Here is a 20538-nt window from a genome sequence, read left to right on the forward strand (position 1 = left end):
ATACTGTGTATACAGATCCCCTGGGACCTTCAAACACAGATACTGATGCAGTGGGTCTGTGGTGGGGCCTGAGATCCTGCATTTCTAAAAAGCATCTAGGTAATGCCAATGCTGTGGCCTGAAGACCATACTTTTGAGCATAAGAGCCTAAAGGATGGCAGAGCTGCACTGCTTGCTAGCCTTGGTCTCGGTCTGATTTGTGGAGCACACTGAACTACCCACACCAAACTGTTTTCTGAGAAAAAGTTAAGTTCTGTTTGGTTGAGCCACTGCATTTTTAGCCTTCACCCTACTACAGCTGGAGTACAGAACTCCACATTGGAAATCACTTTCCCCAAAAACGTTGAAGGCGCTGCTCCACTGGTGTGGAGTGTTAGTATTCAGAGGATCAAGGCCATTCTGATTGCTGGTCTATTTTCTCTCTGGAAGCTTCTGCAAGACCCTTTTCTGTGAGACTAGTGTTCTGGTATTTCACGATGTGCCTTGATGCTGGGCACTTAATGGGTCCTTTTCATCTAGAAACACAAGTCCTTTCTTCCCTTTGTTTTCCCTGTTCTCAGAGAATTTAAGCCCCCTGGACTGATTCTCTAATTTTCTCACATCATCTTTCCTATATGCCATCTTCTTTCTTTTGCTTTACTTGCTGGGAGAGTGTTTCAATTTCTCTTTCAACCCTTTTGCTCAATTTTTCATTCTCTCCCTCATGGTTTTATTTTTCAAGTGTGTTTTCTTGGATGCAATCCTTTATTATAGTATCTCTGACCTAAGCGCGTCAATATTTTTTTTTCCTTAAGTTTTACTCTATGTCATCGAAGGTGGGGTTTTTTTGGTTTGTTTGGGGTTTTTTTTCTGTTTATTTTGGTCTCTGCCTTCCATGTTAGAAAGTTTCTGCAAACATCTAGAAATCTTTTGTCTGCTCATTTTAAGGGTGACATGCTGAGAAGTTGACTAGAAGATCTGTGGACACAGTTGGGACTTATCAACTGTGGGTTTCACTATGGGGTGATCCGGCTAACTGCTTTGCTGGAGAACCCCTGATGTTAATACTCTTAGATCTTTCCTCTGAATAGTCAAATTCCCCAGATGAGAGTCTTCCAGTCTCTGACCTGGAAGGTAAAAGCCTGGTTGCCAGAGTTCTAGAAACCACCATTCAGTAAATAAACTTTCACTCAATCTCTGTTTTAAATACAGTCATGCCCAGGTGCCCTCCATGCCAAAGACTCTCTGGTTTCCATCTCCAACCAAGAAACCTCCAGCAATCTGATGAGTTGGGGGTGAGTAGCTGCCAAGATATATGAGGATATAAAGGAGGAGATAGGGGGGTCTAACTACTTCAAATAATCCTCCTAATTTTAGTACTACCTACAGCCCAGCTGCACTGTGATGCCACTGATTTAAGGGTAAATCAACTTGCTTCTAAGCCAATCAACTATATTTCAATAAAAAATTAAATTAAATTCTAAAAAAGAGTTGCTTCTAAGCTTTCTTCACTGCTGGCTTAATTGCTTCACTGCTAAATCAGTTACCACACACCCTTCTGTCTTGCAGTTTCTATTTAAAGTTTTGCTATTAACTCCTCTCTCTCCTTGACTCCTTTCTAAAATCCCCTTATTGCTATCTTCCTAGGATTTAGTAAAGGAGTGAAGTTAAACGCTAGATCTCTCAAGTTTAACTGAAAGTCTCCACTCGTTTGCTAACTCTGTGCAAACTGGCTTCATTCTCAATCTTCCGTAAACTGTGAATATTGATCTTCCCTAAAAGGTACAGCTGGTCAGAACACACTTCTTGAAAATCCTTCAAAGGCTCCCAAATGCTTTCAAAATAAAGTCCAAATTCCTTAGCTTGCAAGCCATTTCCTGATCTGGTTCCCCACTCCAGTCTCCTCAGTCACACCTATCCACCACCACACTGCGTTCACTCCAGTCAAACTGAACCCCTTGCTGGACTTCCAATGTGTAAGCCCCTTCACACCACCATGCGCTTGCCTGTGCCTTCCCCTTTTCCACGCCAAGCTCTCATCCACCTGGTTAAGCCTTCAGATTCAGTTCAAGCAGGATTTCCTCCCAGAATCCTTTCTCTGTGTTCCCAGAGACACACCCTGGGCGTAGCCCTAACGAAACATTTATCCCACTATCACGTGAGAGTCCACCTCACTCACCTTTGTATCCCCAGAGCCAACCACATTAACAGGCGATCAGAGAGGGAAAAGGCTGATAGGAGCCAGCTTCTCAGAATATACTGACAGTCCGTGTTTCAGGGCTCCCATTCAGGGGGAATCGCTAGGGCGAATAAGGTCACACTCACCAAGTCCGGCTTTCCCCAGGCTCCGATAGGTGGCGGAGTGGGATAGGCAAACACAGGGTCCATGGCTGTCCAGTCTGTAATACCCCAGCGCTCCCACCATCATCACCTAGCACCCAGCAGACGCTCACTAAATTCTTGTAGAAGAAATTAAACACAGACCACAAGACAGTGTCGTAAAGGTGGACAGGTTGAAGGGCGTGAATATTTCGATATTGCCTCTTACCACAGGTGGTCACGCGGTGGTGGCGCAGACCTGGGCATGCGCAGGAGACCCTGGGAGTTGTAGTTCACCAGGAGAACAGAGAAGGCGAGACGGTGCTGAGCATCCCGGGAACTGTAGTGTTAGCTAAGGGGCGCGCTCTGCGCGGGCGCAAACCGACAGCCATTTCCGGGCACTTTTCCGCAGCATTTCGCAAAAGGAGGGAATCCCGGAGTAACGATGGCTACCTACAGCTTGGCGAACGAGCGATTACGCGCCCTGGAAGACATCGAACGGGAAATTGGAGCCATTCTTCAGAATGCAGGTTCGGGATACGACGACCAGAGGAGGAGCGGCAGCGAGAGCGCGAGCTAGACCGACCGTGCGCACATGCGCCGACCGGTGACTGGGAGTGGGGTTGGGAGGGATCCTAAGTGGGTGCAGGGGTGGGGGGGGCTGGCTCTGGGGCGCGGCTATACTGGCAGTCTCCGGAGAGCCCCGCCCACTCTCCACCCCGGCAGGTACAGTGATCTTGGAACTTTCCAAGGAAAAAACCAATGAGCGGCTCCTAGACCGACAGGCAGCCGCCTTCACCGCGTCGGTGCAGCACGTGGAGGCGGAGCTGTCGGCTCAGATCCGCTATCTCACTCAGGTGTGTGTGTGTGTGTGTGTTGGAACGTCCTACGCGTGTGTGTGTGTGTGTGTGTGTTTTGGACCGTGCAACACGCCCAGCTCACTGCCTTAGCCTTAGCCTTCAGGAGTCCCGGGCAGAGCTTTGGTCTCAGGAGCTAAGCAAGACCAGCCCTACCCAGCAGGCCTGTTGACCCTGGCAGGACCCCTCCCTTCCAGGGTAGGTTTCCTTTGTCACTGAGTTGCATCACATGAGCCACTGGATGGGGAAGTCCTGGGAGAGGGTGTGTAAACAATACGAAAGCCACAGGATATGCTCTTAGAAACTTGACCAGACCTCAAGGGTATGGAGCTCCAGATGGCTACCTCCTGAGAAAAGGAACAGGATTGGAAGTGTTCTGAGGTCATTATAACAGCAACTACCATTTACTAAACTTTTACAGTGTGCCACTCTGCATTATCTAATCCTATAACAACTCCAGAAAGTAGTTAGTTACTGTCATCCCCATTTTACAGATGAGGTTAACAGAAATTCAGTGATATGCCCTAGGTAATCCAGCTAACCAAGTGGCATAGCAAATTCAGACTCAGGGAAGAAATGAGGCAAGAGACCTGATGCCTGGTTGGGGAGATGGGAAAGGGGAGGGGTGCTTCTTTGATCAATCTAAATGTCCTGTAGGTGGCCACAGGGCAGCCCCATGAGGGCTCCAGCTACTCTTCGAGGAAGGACTGTCAGATGGCTCTGAAGCGAGTGGACTATGCTCGTCTCAAGCTCAGTGAGGTGGCTCGAACCTGTGAGCAGATGCTGGAAAACTAGGCCAAGCAGGTGAAAAGCTTGGAAGGGGAGCTCCACCTGCACCCCAGGACAGAACCTGGAGAGCATGGGCTGCCCCGTACATGTGCTGCTGGTCAGAAACCATGAGGACGAAGGCACAAAAGGCGGGAATGGAGAACCTTAAAGACCAAGCCCATGCCTGGCTGTGCCCTGGCTCCTCTTGCCATGCACTTCACCGAGCGCTGACAAACTCAGGACAGGAGACAGAGACTCAAGACACCCAATCCACTTCCTCAGGTCCCTGCCCCAGGCTTCTGGTAGACTTGGACCAATGAACACACATTTTTGTTCACTGGAAAAGATAAAATGAGAACTAAGGGTTTTGATAATAAAAACAGTAACACTAAAAACAAGGAGCTCAGACTCTCATTGGGGCATATATGGGTGATGTAAGGGGTTGAGGAAGTAAAACCAGGCTGTATGGCAGCTGCTGAGGAGGGAGGGTGGGAAAGTGGGAGAGGGCTGAAGTTGGGGAGGAACACTGCTGTGGTGTGAAGAGACAAGGACAAGACACAAGGGACTTGGGACGAGGAGGTTGGCAGGGATTGGGGGATGCGCTGAGGGGGAAGGTGTCAGGTGGCCATCAGCAGAGAAGCTGAAGCCAGGAATCATGGTAAGGGGGCAAGGGCATGAGACCAATGTCTGCAGAAAGAAGAGTCAATAATTATAAAAATAAGTTTTAGTAGTTAAAAAATCCACATATAGAATTTGTACAAGATATCTAGTATAAGAGGTGATTTTACATTACAGCATAGAAAAAAAAAATGGAGGGAACGTCTAAGAGAGGGCGGTGGCTGGTTAGTTGTATATTAAACATCGACAAATATGTAGAGAGTGCCTGCCATGTGCCAGGGATTGCTCTAGTATATTAACTGCATTTGATACTGAATAAATCGTAATCTGCCCTCACAAGCTTCCATTCTTTAAGCATTGGCGTCTGCTGCCACACGCACATAATGAAGGTGCAAATCTGGAAAAGAGAAAGAAATTGAGAGATGAGCTCTGAGATCAAGGGAAGTTGGGCGGGGGGAGTGGGGGGCAAGGGGTGATAGCTTGAACTGGGGAATCAGATTCCAAAACATTGACTACAGATCAGGTACACAGTAGGTGCTCAATAAAGATGTGTGAACTGAACGAATAGCTCCCACCTTCCTCCATCGCTTCACCTCCCACTCGTCTGCTCTAGCTGCCATCTTGATGTTGCTCAAGCACTGCCTGGCTTTGAAGGCCATGCACTGGTCCCTGGGCCTATGGTGGCTTCCCTCCCTCCCCATTCTGTAGTCTGGCTGACTCTCCCCTCATTGCCTGTTGTCCGTGGTGCAGGCAGCCTCCACATTTGCCGGCCTGAGAGCTACTGTGGGCACGATCCCTACCAAGGAGCCTCTGGATCCCTGGAGGAGGGGTTCAGAGGCCCAGTTTACCTGGAGGACACTGCAGTGACTGCTCCCTCCTCTTCTCGCACAGCATGTAGAGCAGGGCTCCAGTGAGGAGGAAAACGATGCCCAAGAGGGACAGCACTGGCACCATGGCTGATGTCCCAGCTGCAGGACCCACATTCTCTCCCAGCTGCCTCTGGTTCCCCTTGGCCCCAGGCCTTGCCCCCAGATGGTGGCCCAAAGTGTAAGTGGTAGTCTCATTGGTGTGGATGAGCTTTTGGTCCAATGAAGGTGCTCCTTCTGGAGGGGTGGGCTGCTGGGTAGGCTGCAGGGTGGATGGCAGGTACTTCTGTGCGGGGGTGCCCGTGGCTGAAGGTGTGTTTTCTGTGGGCTCAGGAACCTGGGTGCTGCGGGGAGGTACATGTCCCTGGCGGGCCACACTCCTGGCGTGAGCACGTCCACATTCTGAAGAAGCAAGAAGTGAGGAATCAGGGCTATGAGGGGATAAGCTGAAGAACTAGATAGAGGGAAGGGTAGTGGGTCAAGGAGAACATCAAGGGAACAGCTAAATGCCAGGAAAGAAAGGCAGGGGCAGAGGGGAAACATGGGGAGATGGAAGTGAGCAAACCACAACATGGAACCACTGGGGCGAGCATGCATTCTGAACAGGGAAGTCAGGAGACCTGGGTTGGAACCCGGGCTCTGCTACAAAGTAGCTGTGACCTTGCCCCTTGTCTCTTAACCTCTCTGGGATTCATTTCTTTCAGCTGTAAAGCAGGGATAATTTTAGTACTAAAGGCCAGAGTAGCCAGGAAGAGTAAATGAATAAGGTAGGTCTACGTAGCCAAAGGGCAGTATGGGTACCACCAATGCTACAGAAGACAACTTTAGCTGGGACCTGGAAGAACACTTTGTGTCTTAGTGGTTGTGTATTTATTTTAGGAGAAAAATACAACCAGCATATCAAATTTGTGACTTCACAGATGTTCCTGCTTAGGACTAGTTGCCATTAAGTTTTTCAGAAGTGGCTGTGTACATTTAAGATTTATTCGTTTCATTGTTTGTAAATTTTACCTTAAAAGAAAAAAAAAGGTACAATAAAATATAAAACCCTCCTTAATAATATACATGATGAAATGTCTGGGGATAAAGTATAGTCAACCCTGCAACTTACTTGGAAGTGCACCAAAAAATATTAGGCAGGTTGATGAGGAATAGAGGGATGGATAGACAGATGGGCGTGCAATAGAGCAAATATAGTTAAAATGCTGTAGACTCGATATTGTAAAATATAAAATATATTTGCTTTATTATGTACACACATAAAATATAAAAATCAAATATTATAGAATCTAGGTGGTGGGTATATGGATATTCACTGTACAAATCTTTCAACTTTTATATATGTCTTTAAATTTCCATAATAAATTACTGGAAAATAAAAATAGTGCCTTGATTTCAAGGAAAACACTAAGTAAATGCACAGGTGATAGGATGAATTGGCAAAAATCCTGGAAGTGACGGTGAGTGATTTCTGGTAAACAGGGACTTAAGTGAAAGTACACAGAATAGGAATGTGAGGCGTCAAAGGGGAAAGGGCTGAGGCAAAGAAAAGTGTAAGGTGGAGGCGGCCGAGCCCTGGAGACAGAGCCTGGGGAGGAGGGAGAACGCACTCACCTTCACGATCAAAGCAGCGCATCAGTTCGTGGACCCACCGGTCACTGCTGCCTCCACACACATTTCCCAAAGGTAGCTGGAACCTGTAAGGAAGGACGTGGTCTCAGCTGTGTCTCCAATCTCCGCCCCCCTTCCCTCCCCCCACTTTCCCAGCTCTTTCCTCGTTCCAAAGAAGTGAGGTCACTGCCAAGATTCAGCAGTTTCTGCCGGGACTGGGAAATTCCAGGCGGGACAGGGAAACTAAGGTGTGGAGAATTAGGGCACACATAACCTAATGTTATGCGGACTATAGAAGGGACTAGGGGTCCTCCCAGAAGGAGTTCAAGTTTGACCAGAGAGGGTCCTGGAGGCACCCGGAGGCTCTGCGCTCCCAGGGGTGGGTGAGATTACCTGACGTAGGAAGAGCAACGTTGATAGACTTTCAGGTATTTTCGGAGATGTCCCATGTATTGATCGTTAGGAGGGGAGTGGGAAGAAATTCTTCTATCACAGGGACAACTGCCAGCGATGCTACCTTCATTGCCATCGCCTGAGCGGGACCGAGGTGGTCAGCACAGGTTCCCAGGTTCAGGGGCTCACGCAGCGGTAAACTTAGCCTCCAACCCACAGCCCCACTGCAGCCTCTCCCCTAGACCCGGGGATCTGAGCCCCTCCCACCCCCAGGGCTCAACTCACACATCACACTCCCCAAACACGTCCATAATCACACCTGGGCCCTGGTGTTCCCCAGCCCGTCCCCAACCCCAGGCAGCTGGCCCTCCCCCTGCCCCGGCTGCCTTGGGGACCCTGGTTCCCCACTTATTCAACTCAACCCCGCGGCCCTCGTGCCCCCCATCCCCTTCCCCGGATTCGGGGATCTGGGCACCAGCCGGGCCCCTGACGAACCTGGAGGAGTGTGGCACAATAGAAAGAGTAGGAGCAAGAGAATCTGGAGTTCCCAGCTCAGCATCATCTCGGACCCGTCTCGCCCTGTCTGACTCCCAGACGTGCTCCGGAGCCTGACGTCCAGCCGGTTTCTCAATGGCTTTCGCTTCCTTCTCCCGCTACGCCTGAGATTCTGCGGGAGACGTCGGCCGTCGGCACCAAGGCCGGGCCGAGGCGAGGCGCGAGGTGGCGGCGCCTCCCTCTGGGCGCCCTCACCGTCTCGAACCAGTAAGTGCGGTCAGTACCGTTGTAGCCGCGTGATCGCCAGCCTGGGGCGGCGGGGAAACTCCGGGAGGCGGAGCGCCTCTGCCCGCGCTCCCGCACCCAGCCCAGTGCCCCGTCGAGGAGGCAGCCAGGAATGTTTGAAGAAGGCGAAAGAAAGCGGAAGAAAGTCCAGGCTGCAGGTCCAGGCGCGGCGGGCGGGCACTGCCCACTAGGCTGATCCGGTTCGGCCCGGGGATGTCAGCCCCGCCCGCCCGCCCGCCCTCCCTCCACAGGTCAGTCCGCTGGACCTCCTCCTTCGAGAGGCTTTCACTTTTCGGGCTCGGGTCCGGCGCACCGGGATCCAGTCACGGATCCAGTCACATGGTTGGAGTGACCGCGGCAGACGAGTCCGCGCGCCCAGCAGCACACTGACTGCCCTGAGCGCCTCTGCGCCGCGCAAGACACAGGGGGCGTGGCAACCCAAGGAGCCGGCGGAGGGCTCGGGCAGCCTGACGTCACGCCCCACCCCGAGGTATTTACCTTCGAAAAGTGGTGGCGGCTGCAGGTACCGGAGTAGCGGACCGGACGGGAGGGGCTAGGTGTACCGGGGCTCACCGCCAAACCTATCCAAGCCGAAGATGCCCTAGCTCCTGTCCCCCTCCTCCCACACCCCACAGACGAATCCAAAACTCTTCCCTCCTCACCAAACCCTTGCCCATAGGATTAGCCCTCTCCCACTTCTATCCTCAACTCAAACCCTACCTTTGAGGGTTTGAGCCTCAAATTTTGAGCCCCAAATACCATCTCCCTCCCGACCAGTCATCCTTAACCCTATCACCCACTTTCAAGTCTGGACCCCATTCTCACCCTGAATTCCCATCCTCCGCCCTGAAAACTCCTTCCTCACTCCTAACACTCATACATAGATTCCACCCTAAGTGACCCTCAAACCCACAATCTCCCCCATTTTATGACCCAGCCCCAAACTCTCCCGAGTACCTCTCTCTCACCATACATCCCTCCCTCTGCTCAGTCTGGGCCCAGGCCTTGTTTCCCTGAAGACATGGAGTTTGTGTCTGGATACCGGGATGAGTTCCTTGATTTCGTTGCCCTCCTCTTTGGCTGGTTCCACAAGTTCGTGGCGGAGCGCGGGGCCGTGAGAACCAGCCCGGAGGGTTGCTGGTGGCAGCTGGAGGCTCAGATCAGAAGGCTGCCCCAGGACCGCGCCCTTTGGGTGCTCCACGTCTTGCCCAACCGTAGTGTGGGCATCAGCCTGGGGCAAGGGGCAGAGCCAGGCCCTGCACCAGGCCTGGGGGCTGCCCAGCTCCTGGGAGACGAGCCCCCACTCCACCTGCGGGACCTAAGCCCCTATGTCAGCTTTGTCAACCTGGAGGAAGGGGGAGAGGAGGAGGGCGCAGGCACCGAGAAAGTAGAAACAGAGGCGGATGGGAAGCCAGCCCCTACCAGCAGGGAGTCCCCACGGGAAGCAAACCCCCCAGGGGAGGCAGACGGGGCCCAGCAGGAGGCAGGAGGTGGCGAGGTCGGCTGCCAAGAGGACAGAGCGGAGGACAAACCAAGGCCTGAGAGGAGAAAGGGACAGAGAAGTGGTAAGAACGCAGGGCTGGCCCTGCCTTGCCCCTGCCCAGGCATACTCCCCTTCAAAGCCCTCCTCTGCCCCTCAGAATCCAGTTAGGAGTCACAAATGGGTGGCCCTCAGGCCAATGTGGCCTAAAAAGGTGTCTTCATTGATCCACAATGTTCTTTGTTTTTTAAAATTTGAGCCAACATTTAAACATTAAAAGAAAAAACTTCCAGAATTCTGGAGCTACCCCTTAAAAAAAATGTAAAGTTCCCACAGCAGGCCCACATTTCCACCCAGCAGCAAATGCTGGTTCTGTGTAGCCGCAGTCCCCTTCCGATGAGGCGTGCCCTCTCTCCCTAGTCCCCTTCGCTCAGTCTCCTAGTCCCCGTGGGCATTTGATTTGGTATCCCTGACCCTGACAGTCTTTGCCCCCGACTTTTCCCTTTTTCCCCAGAGGCGGCCCCCCTGCACCTTTCCTGCCTCCTACTGGTGACGGATGAACATGGCACCATCTTGGGCATTGACCTGCTGATGGATGGAGGGCAGGGGAGTGCAGGCAGGGGCTCAGGGACACAGAACCTGGCTCCTCGGGCCTATGCTCTCCTCTGCCACAGCATGGCCTGTCCCATGGGCTCTGGAGACCCCCGAAAGCCCCGAAAGCTTACTGTGGGAGACGCCCAGCTGCATCGGTACAGAAACCTGGTAGAGGGTGGGGAAGCCTGGGGCCCTGGGCTCCTGAGCCCCCCAGCCTGATGCCGTCTCCACCCCCATTCAGGGAGCTGGAGAATCTGGTCCCAAGGCTGAAAGTGAAGCTAGCCAAGACCCCGATGCGGACATGGGGTCCCCGGCCCGGCTTCACCTTTGCCTCCCTTCGGGCTCGAAACTGCCATGTTTGTCACAGGCATAGCTTTGAAGTGAAGCTAACCCCCTGGTGAGCAGCCTGCAGAGATGGAGGGAGCGGAAGGAAGACCCCAACAGTCAGGCAAACAGAGAGGAAGCAGGCTGGGGGGGGGGGCCTGCAGACAGACAGAGTGACGGACAGGGAAACAAGATGACACACACAAAAAAAAGCTGTTATAGGCAGAGAGAGTACAAACAGACTGAGTGCGTATGGGCAGCCGCAGGACAGATGGACAGCAGACAGGGGACCTACAGACACCAACACTGAGTGCCCCCCCCCCCCCACCCCCCGTGACTCCAGCCCCCAGTGTGGCGCTGTCTTGTACTGCGGAGAGGCTTGTCTCCAGGCTGACTGGAAGCGATCCCCAGATGATGTGAGCCATCGATTTTGGTGCCCAAGGCTTGCAGCCTTCATGGAGCGGGCCGGAGAACTGGGAACTCTGCCTTTTACCTACACCGCAGGTACCCTAAGAAGGTCAGGATGGGTGGGGGAAAGTGGCACCCGGTCTTTGGAACTGGGGCCCCAGGTGCCTGGGAACAGGGTCTTGGGCTTGAAGGCTAAGTGCCTGGGGCTGGAATCTAGATCCCTGGAATAACAGCTGGGTGCTGGGTATTTGGGGCTGGGGGCTAGACCCCTGGGGCTGGACACAGCATCTCTGGAGCTGAGAACTGAGCGCCCTGGTCCCTGAGAGAACTTATGGGATTCGGGAGTAGGGATTCAAGTACTTTCTTCTCAGCTTCACCACTAACTGGTGACCTGAAACAAATCGCTTTACTTCTTAGAGCTATTTCCTCAACTGTGAAATGGGCAGACTAACAAATGTTAAAACCCATGGAATTGTTATATGGGTTCTCTGGGCTACGCTGTAGACACTCAGGAATGTTAATAGTTCTCTGCCTGACTAGAACCAGACTCAGACTCAGGGTCCTGGGGAGAGACTGAGGAGAGCCAAAGTCTGGAATCCTGGCCACCAGGCCCTCAACCCCTCCCCTCATCCTTCTCCAGAGGTGACCAGTGAAACCTTTAACAAGGAGGCCTTCCTGGCCTCACGAGGCCTCACTCGTGGCTATTGGACCCAGCTCAGCATGCTGATTCCAGGCCCTGGCACCCCCGGGCACCCAAGGGGCAGCACGCCATCCCTCAGCGTTCTTCTCAATGGTGTGTGGGGCCTCTCTCCAGGCATAAGTCCCTCAGACTAGAGGGAAGGACGGGAGAGCAAAAAGTTGTCCGGGTCCTAGATAACCCCTCCACATACACACCAAACCTCACCACCACCACCAGGGCATTTCATGCCTCTCCTCAACCCTCAGAAAAGTCACCCCTGCCCAGCCCATCCAGAAGCCCCATCCCTAGGCAGCTCCCCATTCCTCCTGCTGCAGCTCCAGGCCCTCTCTCAGGGAACACAGCTCCTTTGGAAGAAGGAAGAGGCCAGGTGGAGACCTCCCTGACACCAGGCTCCTCTTCTTTCATCCTCTCAGGAGATCCCTACCAGCTTCTTCAGGGGGATGGGCCTGCTCTGATGCCTCCTGTGCCCCCAGATCCACCCAGGGGCCTCTTTGGTGAGCTGGAGGGGCCCTGAGGGAGCTAGGGGTAGGGACGGGGACTGGAGGGCCAGCAGACTCGGTGGCCGAGAAAAGGGGCTATTGGACAGGAGAGGTGGGGGTCCAGGCCTGGGGCAAGGTCCCCAGTAACCCACTCTCCCCAGGCTCGTGGCAGGATTACTACACATGGCGGGGGCTCAGCTTGGACTCCCCCATGGCTGTGCTTCTCACCTACCCGCTGACTGTGTACTACGTCATCACCCATCTGGTGCCCCAGTCCTGTAAGGAGGGCGGAGGCAGGGGGAGGAGTGCGTGGAGCAGGAGGGCCGGGGTGGGGGGGGGAGGTAGGGGACAGGAGGGAGGGGAGGAGGAGACCGTATTCTTAAATGACTAGCTTATCACCCAGTCCCTGAGCTCAACATCCAGAACAAACAGTCACTGAAAATCCACGTGATGGAGGCTGGGAAGGAGTTTGACCTCATCATGGTGTTTTGGGTAAGTCCCTCCAGGCCTGAGGGTTGAGCATTTGGGTGTGGAGGTGGACGCAGGGTGGGACCCAGATCTGTCCTCTTTGCCCTTCAGGAGCTCTTGGTCTTGCTCCCCCACGTGGCCCTGGAGCTGCAGTTTGTGGGTGACAGCCTGCCCCCTGAGAGTGACCAGCAGAATTTTACCCTGCAGAGGGTGAGGGCTGAGGGGGGTGCCCTGCTCTTTAGCCCTAACCCTCCTGCTGTCCTCCCAGCTGGGCTCTGCCCTTCCGATCCCTGCCTCCTCTCCCCGTCTTACCTGATGCATCTCCCAGTACCAAAACTTCCACTGGCTTCTCCACCCCACTCCAAACTCCCCAGGATGACCTCGAAGTATCTGTCCGTCCTGGTTCCGGGGTATCAGCACGGCTAAGCTCTGGGACTAAGGAGAAGGGGAGCCGCAGGGACCTGCAGATCAAGGTGTCTGCACGGCCCTACCACCTGCTCCAGGGGCCCAAGCCTGACTTGGTTATCGGTAAGCGCCTGGGGTAGGAGCATGGGGGAGGTCGGAGGAGGCCCTGGGAGCCAGCTTCTCCCTGCTCTCCTTTCCTCCGCAGGATTTAACTCTGGCTTTGGTCTAAAGGACACTTGGCTGAGCTCGCTGCCCCGGTTACAGGTGGGGGATGGGACAAAAGGGACCTTCTCTCACCTCCTGCCCGGTCCCTCCTCCTTTTCTGAAAGTCTCTTCTTCCCCATCATCCGCTCTACAGACCTGGGGTGTGCCAACGGGTCCTCCTGCCCCCCTCTGTGCCTGCCTCGTGCCTCTCCCCATCCCGGTCCGCCTGGGTCCTCGGGAGGTACGTGTGGTTGGGATCCTTTCTGAGAGTGTCTGAGGCCCCGCCCCCACCCCCACCCCCACCCCCACCCCAGTCCCTCCGAGTGCCGGCCTTCTTCACCGAGAGCAGCGAGTACGGCTGTGTGATGGACGACCAGACCATGGCGGTGGCCACGGGAGGGGGCACCAGCCCTCCACAGCCCAACCCTTTCCGCTCCCCCTTTCGCCTCAGAGCGGCGGACAACTGTATGCCCTGGTAAGGCCTTCTTACTCTCTGGCCACGCATCCTGAAAGGCCCACCGCTACCCTCGTCTCTGCGGTCCTGGGACCCTCCTGGCCCAGCCCTACACCCTGCTTTCGCCGCCCGCACTCCCACCACCCCCGCTGGAGGGTCTCGACAACGCCCACACACCCCTCTTTAGATCCAGCTCACAAAAATCTCTCCAACTCCTCGTTTCCCAGCCCCGCACCACCCCCACCCCCCCGGCCCCAACCCCTCAGCAAAAAAAAGCCAGGTTCCGCTCGGGCTGGCAGAGCCCTAAGTTTAGCCCCACCCCCTGAAACTCGGAGCCCACAAACTCCGCGCCTTGGGAAAATCCCGGCCTCTTGGCACCGCCCCTGACGGCGCCACGCCCCCCTCAGGTACTGCAACGCCTTCATCTTCCACCTGGTCTACAAGCCTCCGCAAGGGAGCTGGGCCCGCCCGGCGCCAGGGCCCGCGCCTCCCGCCCCAACTCCTACCGTTCCTCCCGCCCCCGCCCGTAGGCGCCGAGGAGAAAAGAAACCTGGGCGGGGGGCCCGCCGGCGGAGGTGAGGGCGGAGAGGTAAAGTCCACCCCCTCTCCTAACACGCCTCAGAAAGGAACACGAAACAGGCGAGGCCGAGGGGGAGGCCAGTTGGTGGAACACGAAAGGTAATTAAACTTACTTGTTTGAAACCACTGAGTCAAACGCTCATAACTGGGTCCTTAAATGGAAAGAGGATTAAAGGATTTACGGATGACATTTTCTTCCATCTTTCTTCAGTTCCTCGAAAGCTGTCCCCTCTGGGATTCTGCCCTCCTGGGTAATCCCAAACTTCTTCTAATGTGTGTGTTGACAAGGCATTTTCCGGCCCCAGTAACAGGCAGGGACCGGATCCGAGTCAAGCAAGACCAAGAAACAGAAAGTGGCTTCTCTCTGGGGGGGAGAGGGGACGGGGGCGGGGGCAGGGGAGGCATGCAACCTCCTAGGGGCACTCACAACCTTGGTTTAGAGTCAGTGAAAGACCCCAGCCACCCAACTGTCCAAGTTAGAAACTTCATGGCCATCCCTGACTCCACCTTCTCTCATCCTTCATGGCCCATAAAGAACCAGCTCCAGCTGAGTCAGGCTGCTGGTCACTCAACATCCAGCAGTTTATGTCCAGTCCCACTGCAAATGCCACCATATCTCGTGTTCCTTCCAAAACAGACATTCGAAACATTACTCCCTGCTTAAATCCCTTCAATGAACTTTCCTCTACTTTTAAAATCCCCGTGAGTGTGGGCCGGGCTTAATGACTCTTATCACAAAGTATAGAAAGGGAAAAATAGTGGGGAAACCTGGCAGACACCACCTGCACCAAGTGACTAGGTTTACAAGAAATAAGAAGTCATGTTGATGTCATGCTCCCTGACATGATGCAATAAGGCCACATCCCCTCTGTAGTGTTCTTCCCCCAAATCCATAACTTTAGACTAATCATGAGAACACACCAGACAAAACCAATCTGTGGGACAGTCTACAAAACCCCTGACTGCTATTCTTCAAAAGCATCAAAGTCACGAAAAGCAAAGAAAGACCAAGAAACGGTGACAGATTGGAAGAGACTAAGGAGACATGACAACTAAATACGATGCAGTATCCTGGTTTGGACCCTGGAACAGAAAAAAAAAATTAATGGAAAAACTGGGGAAATTCAAATAAAGTTTTCAGTTTAGCTAATGGTATTGTATCAATGCTAATTTCTTAGTGTTGATAAACACGCTGTGGTTATAGAAGAAGTAATAAGGAAGATGTGTGAGGAGTATTTGGGAACACTCTACTGTCTTTGCACCCCACCTATAAATCTAAAATTATTTCAAAAAAAAAAGTTTAAAATTTCAGACTCTTTAGTATGGCTTGTAAGTTGCTTCTCTTTCTGTCATCCTCTTTTATTAGAACTATCTTATTATCAAAGTTTCCAAATATACACAAAAGCCCAGAAGATTCAGCATAATGAATCTCTATGTGCCCATCACCCAGCTTCAACAATTATCAACATTTTTCAAATTTTATTATTACTCCCTGTGATAATGTGATAATATAAGAAATATATATTTGGTCTGCGTGCCCCATTTCTGGCACAAGAGCTTCTATAATCTGAGTGACAGAGGTGAGAGGAGCATCTTTTGTTATTCATAATAAGCCGCTTTCAACCATACCTGAGTTTAATAAGGTAACTCTAGGTGGGCCCTTATTTAACTTCAGGATGGAAGTTAGATACTAGAGGAACCAACGGCATGATTAGAGAGGGCTGAAACGTTCAGCCCCACCCCTTACTCTCCAAGGGAGAGGAGCGAGGCTGGAGATTAAGTTAATCACCAAGCAACCTGCATAAAAATCCCTAAACGATGGGGTTCAGAGAGCTTCTGGGTTAATGAACACACTGAGGTACTGAGGCTGGCACACCTGGAGAGAACATGGAAGCTCCAGGCTACCCCCTCTTCCCTCACCACACCTTGCCCTATACCTCTTTTCCATTTTGCAGTTCCTTTACAACAAACCAGTAATAATTAGTAAACTGTTTTCCTGAGTTCTGTGAGCCATTTTAGCAAATTATTGAACCTGAGAAGGAGATCACAGGAAGCCTGTTTATAGTCAGTTGGTCAGAGGGCCCAGGGCTTGCAATTAGCATCTGAAGTGGGGGCAGTCTTTTAGGACTGAGCCCTTAACCTGTGGCAGTCTGTGCTCACTCTGGGCCGGGCTTAATGACTCTTATCACAAAGTATAGAAAGGGAAAAATTCCGTGTCTGGAGTGATTGAATTGGGACTTCCCTGGTGGTGCAGTGGTAAAGAATCTGCCTGCCAACGCAGGGGACACAGGTTCAATCCCTGGTCTGGGAAGATCCCACATGCCGTCGAGCAACTAAGCCTGTGCACCACGACTACTGAGCCTGCGCTCTAGAGCCCACGTGCTGCAACAACTGAGCCCGTGTGCTGCAACTATTGAAGCCCATGTGCCTAGAGCCCGTGGTACGCAAAAAGAGAAGCCACTGCAATGAGAAGCCCATGCACTGCAACGGAGAGTAGCCCCTGCTCACCACAACTAGAGAAAGCCTGTGTGCAGCAACAAAGACCCAACGCAGCCAAAATAAATAAATAAATACATACATACCCTATTTAAAAAATAAAAAAGAATTGATTGAATTGTAGGACACCCAGTTGGTGTCAGGGTAGTTGGAGAATTGGTTGGTGTGAGAGAACAAACAAAAACAAAACACCTATTTGGTGTCAAAAGTGCTATTAGTAAAAACAGCTAATAGTTGGTGTCAGAAGTGAGATTAGCTAGACTGGCCCTAGCTCACAGAAATATGTGGTTTGAGAGGAGAAAGGATAAAAAGATGGGAGATGCAGAACCTTTGATTCCTGGGTGGCCACGTGGTCACCCATGGCATGGAGCAGCAGCTGTGCTGCACTCAGTTACTAAAGGTAAAAGTAACAAATGGAATTTAAAATTGGATTCAACTCCCAGGCAGTTGTTTCACTAGATGCATAAGGAAATGCAAACCAATAAGAAAAAAAGTGAAATATACAATCCCTTGGTAATTATTTGTAATAGCTAAAATGAAATTTGAAAAGAGTTCTGGTTTGGACTTTGGTGCTAGGCTAAGCTTGGGTTTGAGTCAGTCTGAGTTTTGGCCACCAGCCTCAAAGCTATCCAGTAAATAATTAGGCTGGGACAACAGAAAGTACCTCTAAGGCCTCTGCTCACCAAGAATGTAGTCAGCATGGGGGGAAGGCAAAAACCAAGGATCTACTGAAACCAGGAATATAGTTGTGAAGGAGTTGCTTCATTTTGTAGATTGGTATCATCAGCTTCCTGCAGGACCTTTACTAAAATGGATTGTGAGAGTGACTAATTGAGGGGCAGTATCTTTGTTTATAAGTGCTCAGGATAGAACAGCACGTTTGGGTTGATACAGGATCCCCAGTTCACTATTAAACAATCATAGATGGCTGTACGCCAACCAGACACACAGGAGGTTATTCCTGAGGAATAATCCTAAAGCTATCCAGGACCCACCAAGAGTCACCTCATTAACATAAACTCAGGTATAGTCAAAGGGGCCTGTTATGTATAACAAAAGACACTCCTCTCACCTCTTATCACTCAGGAAATTCCAAGGGTTTTCCACACTTTTGAGCCAAGAATCTGGGATGAAGACCAAAATATGTATTTCTTACATCACAATATCACACGCCCCCAGCTGTTTCCCAGAGTGTTTTAAGGCACACCCCAGACATCAGTTAGCTCACTTATAGGCATCTATAACTAATGAAGTCTTTTAAAAAATGTAACCACCATGCCATTATCATACCCAATAAAATTAACAATTATTCTTTAATATCTTATCACAATACCCAGTTCATATTCAAGTTTCTTTTCTTTTTTTTCTTTTTGTGGTACGCGGGCCTCTCACTGTTGTGGCCTCTCCCGTTGCAGAGCACAGGCTCCGGACACGCAGGCTCAACGGCCATGGCTCAAGGGCCCAGCCGCTCCGCGGCATGTGGGATCTTCCCGGACCGGGGCACGAACCCGTGTCCCCTGCATCGGCAGGCAGACTCTCAACCACTGCGCCACCAGGAAAGCCCTCATATTTCTTGAATTATCTCAGAAATGGCTTTTACAGTTGGTTTGTTACAATCAAGAAATGAATAAGATCTACACATGGCTTTCGGTTGTTATCTCTCTTAAGTTTTTTTGTTGTTTTTCTATAACAGACCTTCCCTTTTTTACTTTCAGTCCACTGATTCAATGAGAAACTAAATCACTTGTGCTGTAGAATGTTCCTCATTCTGGATCTGGCTGATTATTTCCTCTGGGTGTTTTTTTAATCTGTTCATCTATATTCTTTAGTTCTATAATCTGGCAGTTAGATCTAGATGACAAACAAGGCCCTTTTAATGTGGCCGCCTGCCAACCTCCACAGGCTGATCTCATCCTGCTTCCTGCCCCCTCCCTACCCTCGAGCCAGGGGCTCTAAATGAAGACACCACACTCTCTCAGTGTGGAACTTCCCTGTTTTCTTGCACAATTAATTCCTTCTCAGCCTAAAGCTCACTTCCTTCGGAAGGGAGGCCTTCCTTGACCCCAGATGAGGGTAGACACCCCCTGATGATACCTTGTAAATCCCCTACAGCCATAAAAGGGCAGCCTAGGTCCCTGGTGGATTGAGGGGAAAGAGAACTTTTCCCCACTCCCTTGGCCAGAAAAATAACCTCTCCCTAAGTTCCTGCCATCTCCTACATGAAAGCATATTGTTATCTCCGAGCAGCGGGATTACTAAGGATTTGTTTATTCATTTTGTTTTGCTGTCCTGCTCATTTTTCTTCCGTGAACACACAGTACTTTTGTAATAAAAACGTTTAATTTACAAATCTGCCCACCTTAATAATTCACTTACTAAATACTGATTGAGTGCACACACGGCTTTGTGTTAGAGATGCAGTGGGGGAAAAAAAACAAGAGAATGGTCCCTGCTTCCATGAAATTTACAAGGATCCCTTACCCCCATCACTCTCTATCACATTACTCTTTTATTTTCTTTGAGCACGTATCACAGTTATTTTACTATGTCATTCATTTATTTATGTTTATTACCCCTCCTCCTCTAATACACACTAAAAAGTGAATTCCATGAAAGGGGAGACCTTGTCTGTCTGATTATAACTATGCCCCAGCACAGTGCCTGGGATGTAATAGCCACTCAGCATTTACTAAAGGAAATTTTTTTTTTTTTTCCGGCTGCGCAGCTTGAGGGATCTTAGTTCCCTGACCAGAGATTGAACCCCGGCCCACGGCAATGAAAGCACCGAGTCCTAACCACTGGACAGCCAGGGAATTCCCTAAAGGACTTTTAGAAACCTATTCCTGCTATACTGGAGGAAAAATGGACTGTGAGAGGGCAAGACTTGAGACGGATCAGCTAGGAGTTTTTGGTAGCAATACAGGCAAGAGCTGATGGTGCCTTGATGCTGGAGAGAAACAGGTTAAATCCTAGGGCTAATGAGGAGGTAGAAATAACAGATGGTGAGCAATTCTATTGGAACAAAAGGAGGGCAGAGAAGGAGCTGAACGTTCCCAGCCAGGACAACCAGATCGAAGGAAGTGCCGTGTGCTCACAGTGGGGACACAGGAAGAGAAGGGATGGAGTTAGAGCGGTTGGAAGGGGTGGGAGAGAAAGGTAATGAACTCAGGGTGGGACTTGTTAAGTTTGAAATGCTCATGGGACCTCGCAGTAGAGATTCTGGTAGGCAGTTGACATGTGAGATGGAATTCACACAACTAGGAGAGTGGATGAGGACCCTAGAAAGAAGAAGGGGCCTTCAAAACGGAATCCTGGTGGAGGTAAGGATGGTCAGAGGAAGAGGAGGCAACTAGGGGAGGGAGAAGTGCTGAGAGCACTGGAAAACCAGGAGGGTTCAGAAACAAAGAAAGGGTGCTCAGCTCTGCCAGACACTGCTTAGGCCAGGTCAGATCAAAGTGAAGAAATGTCCCCTGTACTTCACAACAAAGACAAGAGAGTATTCAACAGAGTGGTGGTGGCAGCCTTGAGAGGGTGGAGAGTGAGAGGGAGGCGAATTGGAGGCAACAATTGGGCAACTTAGAGAATACAGAAGACCCTAAAAAGAAAATTCAAATGGCCCTCAATCCCAACACCCAGAGATAACCACCATCGCCATTTTGGTGTGCTTACAGTCTCTTTTACCAAAATGTACATATTTTTACAAACTTTAATCTTGCTGTACATCATGCTAACTAGCTTGCTCTTTTAATAAACAAT

General features: G+C 51.3%; 3 protein-coding genes across 7 annotated transcripts; 2 read left to right on the forward strand and 1 right to left on the reverse strand.

Moving 5' to 3' along the window:
- The first annotated feature begins 2497 nt into the window (after window positions 1-2497).
- On the forward strand, window positions 2498-4312 carry MED11 (mediator complex subunit 11). The gene is made up of 3 exons (XM_029211213.1): window positions 2498-2828; window positions 3025-3155; window positions 3813-4312. Exons 1-3 carry the CDS (start codon window positions 2744-2746, stop codon window positions 3948-3950), a joined length of 354 nt encoding a protein of 117 aa, XP_029067046.1. The 5' UTR covers window positions 2498-2743; the 3' UTR covers window positions 3951-4312.
- A 314-nt stretch (window positions 4313-4626) lies between these two features.
- On the reverse strand, window positions 4627-9393 carry CXCL16 (C-X-C motif chemokine ligand 16). Of its 2 annotated transcripts, XM_029211198.1 has the most exons (7): window positions 9160-9393; window positions 8690-8772; window positions 7907-8078; window positions 7412-7550; window positions 7022-7104; window positions 5390-5809; window positions 4627-4938 (listed from the first exon to the last, which is right to left on the reverse strand). In XM_029211198.1, the coding sequence occupies exons 1-7, from the start codon at window positions 9164-9166 to the stop codon at window positions 4892-4894; spliced, it is 951 nt and encodes a 316-aa protein (XP_029067031.1). In that variant the 5' UTR covers window positions 9167-9393; the 3' UTR covers window positions 4627-4891. The 2 variants fall into 2 exon arrangements, with proteins under 2 accessions (XP_029067031.1, XP_029067032.1); XM_029211199.1 differs by lacking the exon at window positions 8690-8772 and having other exon boundaries at window positions 4628-4938; window positions 9160-9333.
- ZMYND15 (zinc finger MYND-type containing 15) lies at window positions 8520-14649 on the forward strand. Of its 4 annotated transcripts, none has more exons than XM_029211150.1 (13): window positions 8520-9756; window positions 10186-10420; window positions 10507-10662; window positions 10933-11093; window positions 11638-11790; window positions 12111-12191; window positions 12338-12454; window positions 12580-12668; window positions 12756-12854; window positions 13019-13172; window positions 13255-13313; window positions 13408-13494; window positions 13603-14649. In XM_029211150.1, the coding sequence occupies exons 1-13, from the start codon at window positions 9120-9122 to the stop codon at window positions 14092-14094; spliced, it is 2520 nt and encodes an 839-aa protein (XP_029066983.1). In that variant the 5' UTR covers window positions 8520-9119; the 3' UTR covers window positions 14095-14649. The 4 variants fall into 4 exon arrangements, with proteins under 4 accessions (XP_029066983.1, XP_029066986.1, XP_029066985.1 ...); XM_029211153.1 differs by lacking the exon at window positions 13408-13494 and having other exon boundaries at window positions 13210-13313; window positions 13568-13728; window positions 14115-14645; XM_029211152.1 differs by lacking the exon at window positions 13408-13494 and having other exon boundaries at window positions 13568-13728; window positions 14115-14340.
- Window positions 14650-20538: the final 5889 nt, after the last annotated feature.

The sequence above is a fragment of the Monodon monoceros genome, unplaced genomic scaffold (genome assembly GCF_005190385.1).
Source record: "Monodon monoceros isolate NGI ecotype Baffin Bay Population unplaced genomic scaffold, NGI_Narwhal_1 Super_Scaffold_9, whole genome shotgun sequence".
NCBI classification, from domain to species: domain Eukaryota; kingdom Metazoa; phylum Chordata; class Mammalia; order Artiodactyla; family Monodontidae; genus Monodon; species Monodon monoceros.

Bases quoted from the DNA above. Each gene is read 5' to 3' on its own strand.
- ZMYND15 (XM_029211150.1), top strand. From the start codon at position 9,120: ATGACCCAGCCCCAAACTCTCCCGAGTACCTCTCTCTCACCATACATC. The intron at 12,192-12,337 runs GTGAGCTGGAGG...CACTCTCCCCAG, and splicing joins TCCACCCAGGGGCCTCTTTG to GCTCGTGGCAGGATTACTAC. The intron at 13,314-13,407 runs GTGGGGGATGGG...TCCGCTCTACAG, and splicing joins GCTCGCTGCCCCGGTTACAG to ACCTGGGGTGTGCCAACGGG.
- CXCL16 (XM_029211198.1), bottom strand. The intron at 8,079-8,689 runs GTAAATACCTCG...CGTCTCCCGCAG, and splicing joins GCCGCCACCACTTTTCGAAG to AATCTCAGGCGTAGCGGGAG. The intron at 7,105-7,411 runs GTAATCTCACCC...CCTTCCTTACAG, and splicing joins CGTTGCTCTTCCTACGTCAG to GTTCCAGCTACCTTTGGGAA.
- MED11 (XM_029211213.1), top strand. From the start codon at position 2,744: ATGGCTACCTACAGCTTGGCGAACGAGCGATTACGCGCCCTGGAAGAC. The intron at 2,829-3,024 runs GTTCGGGATACG...CCACCCCGGCAG, and splicing joins AGCCATTCTTCAGAATGCAG to GTACAGTGATCTTGGAACTT. The intron at 3,156-3,812 runs GTGTGTGTGTGT...AATGTCCTGTAG, and splicing joins AGATCCGCTATCTCACTCAG to GTGGCCACAGGGCAGCCCCA.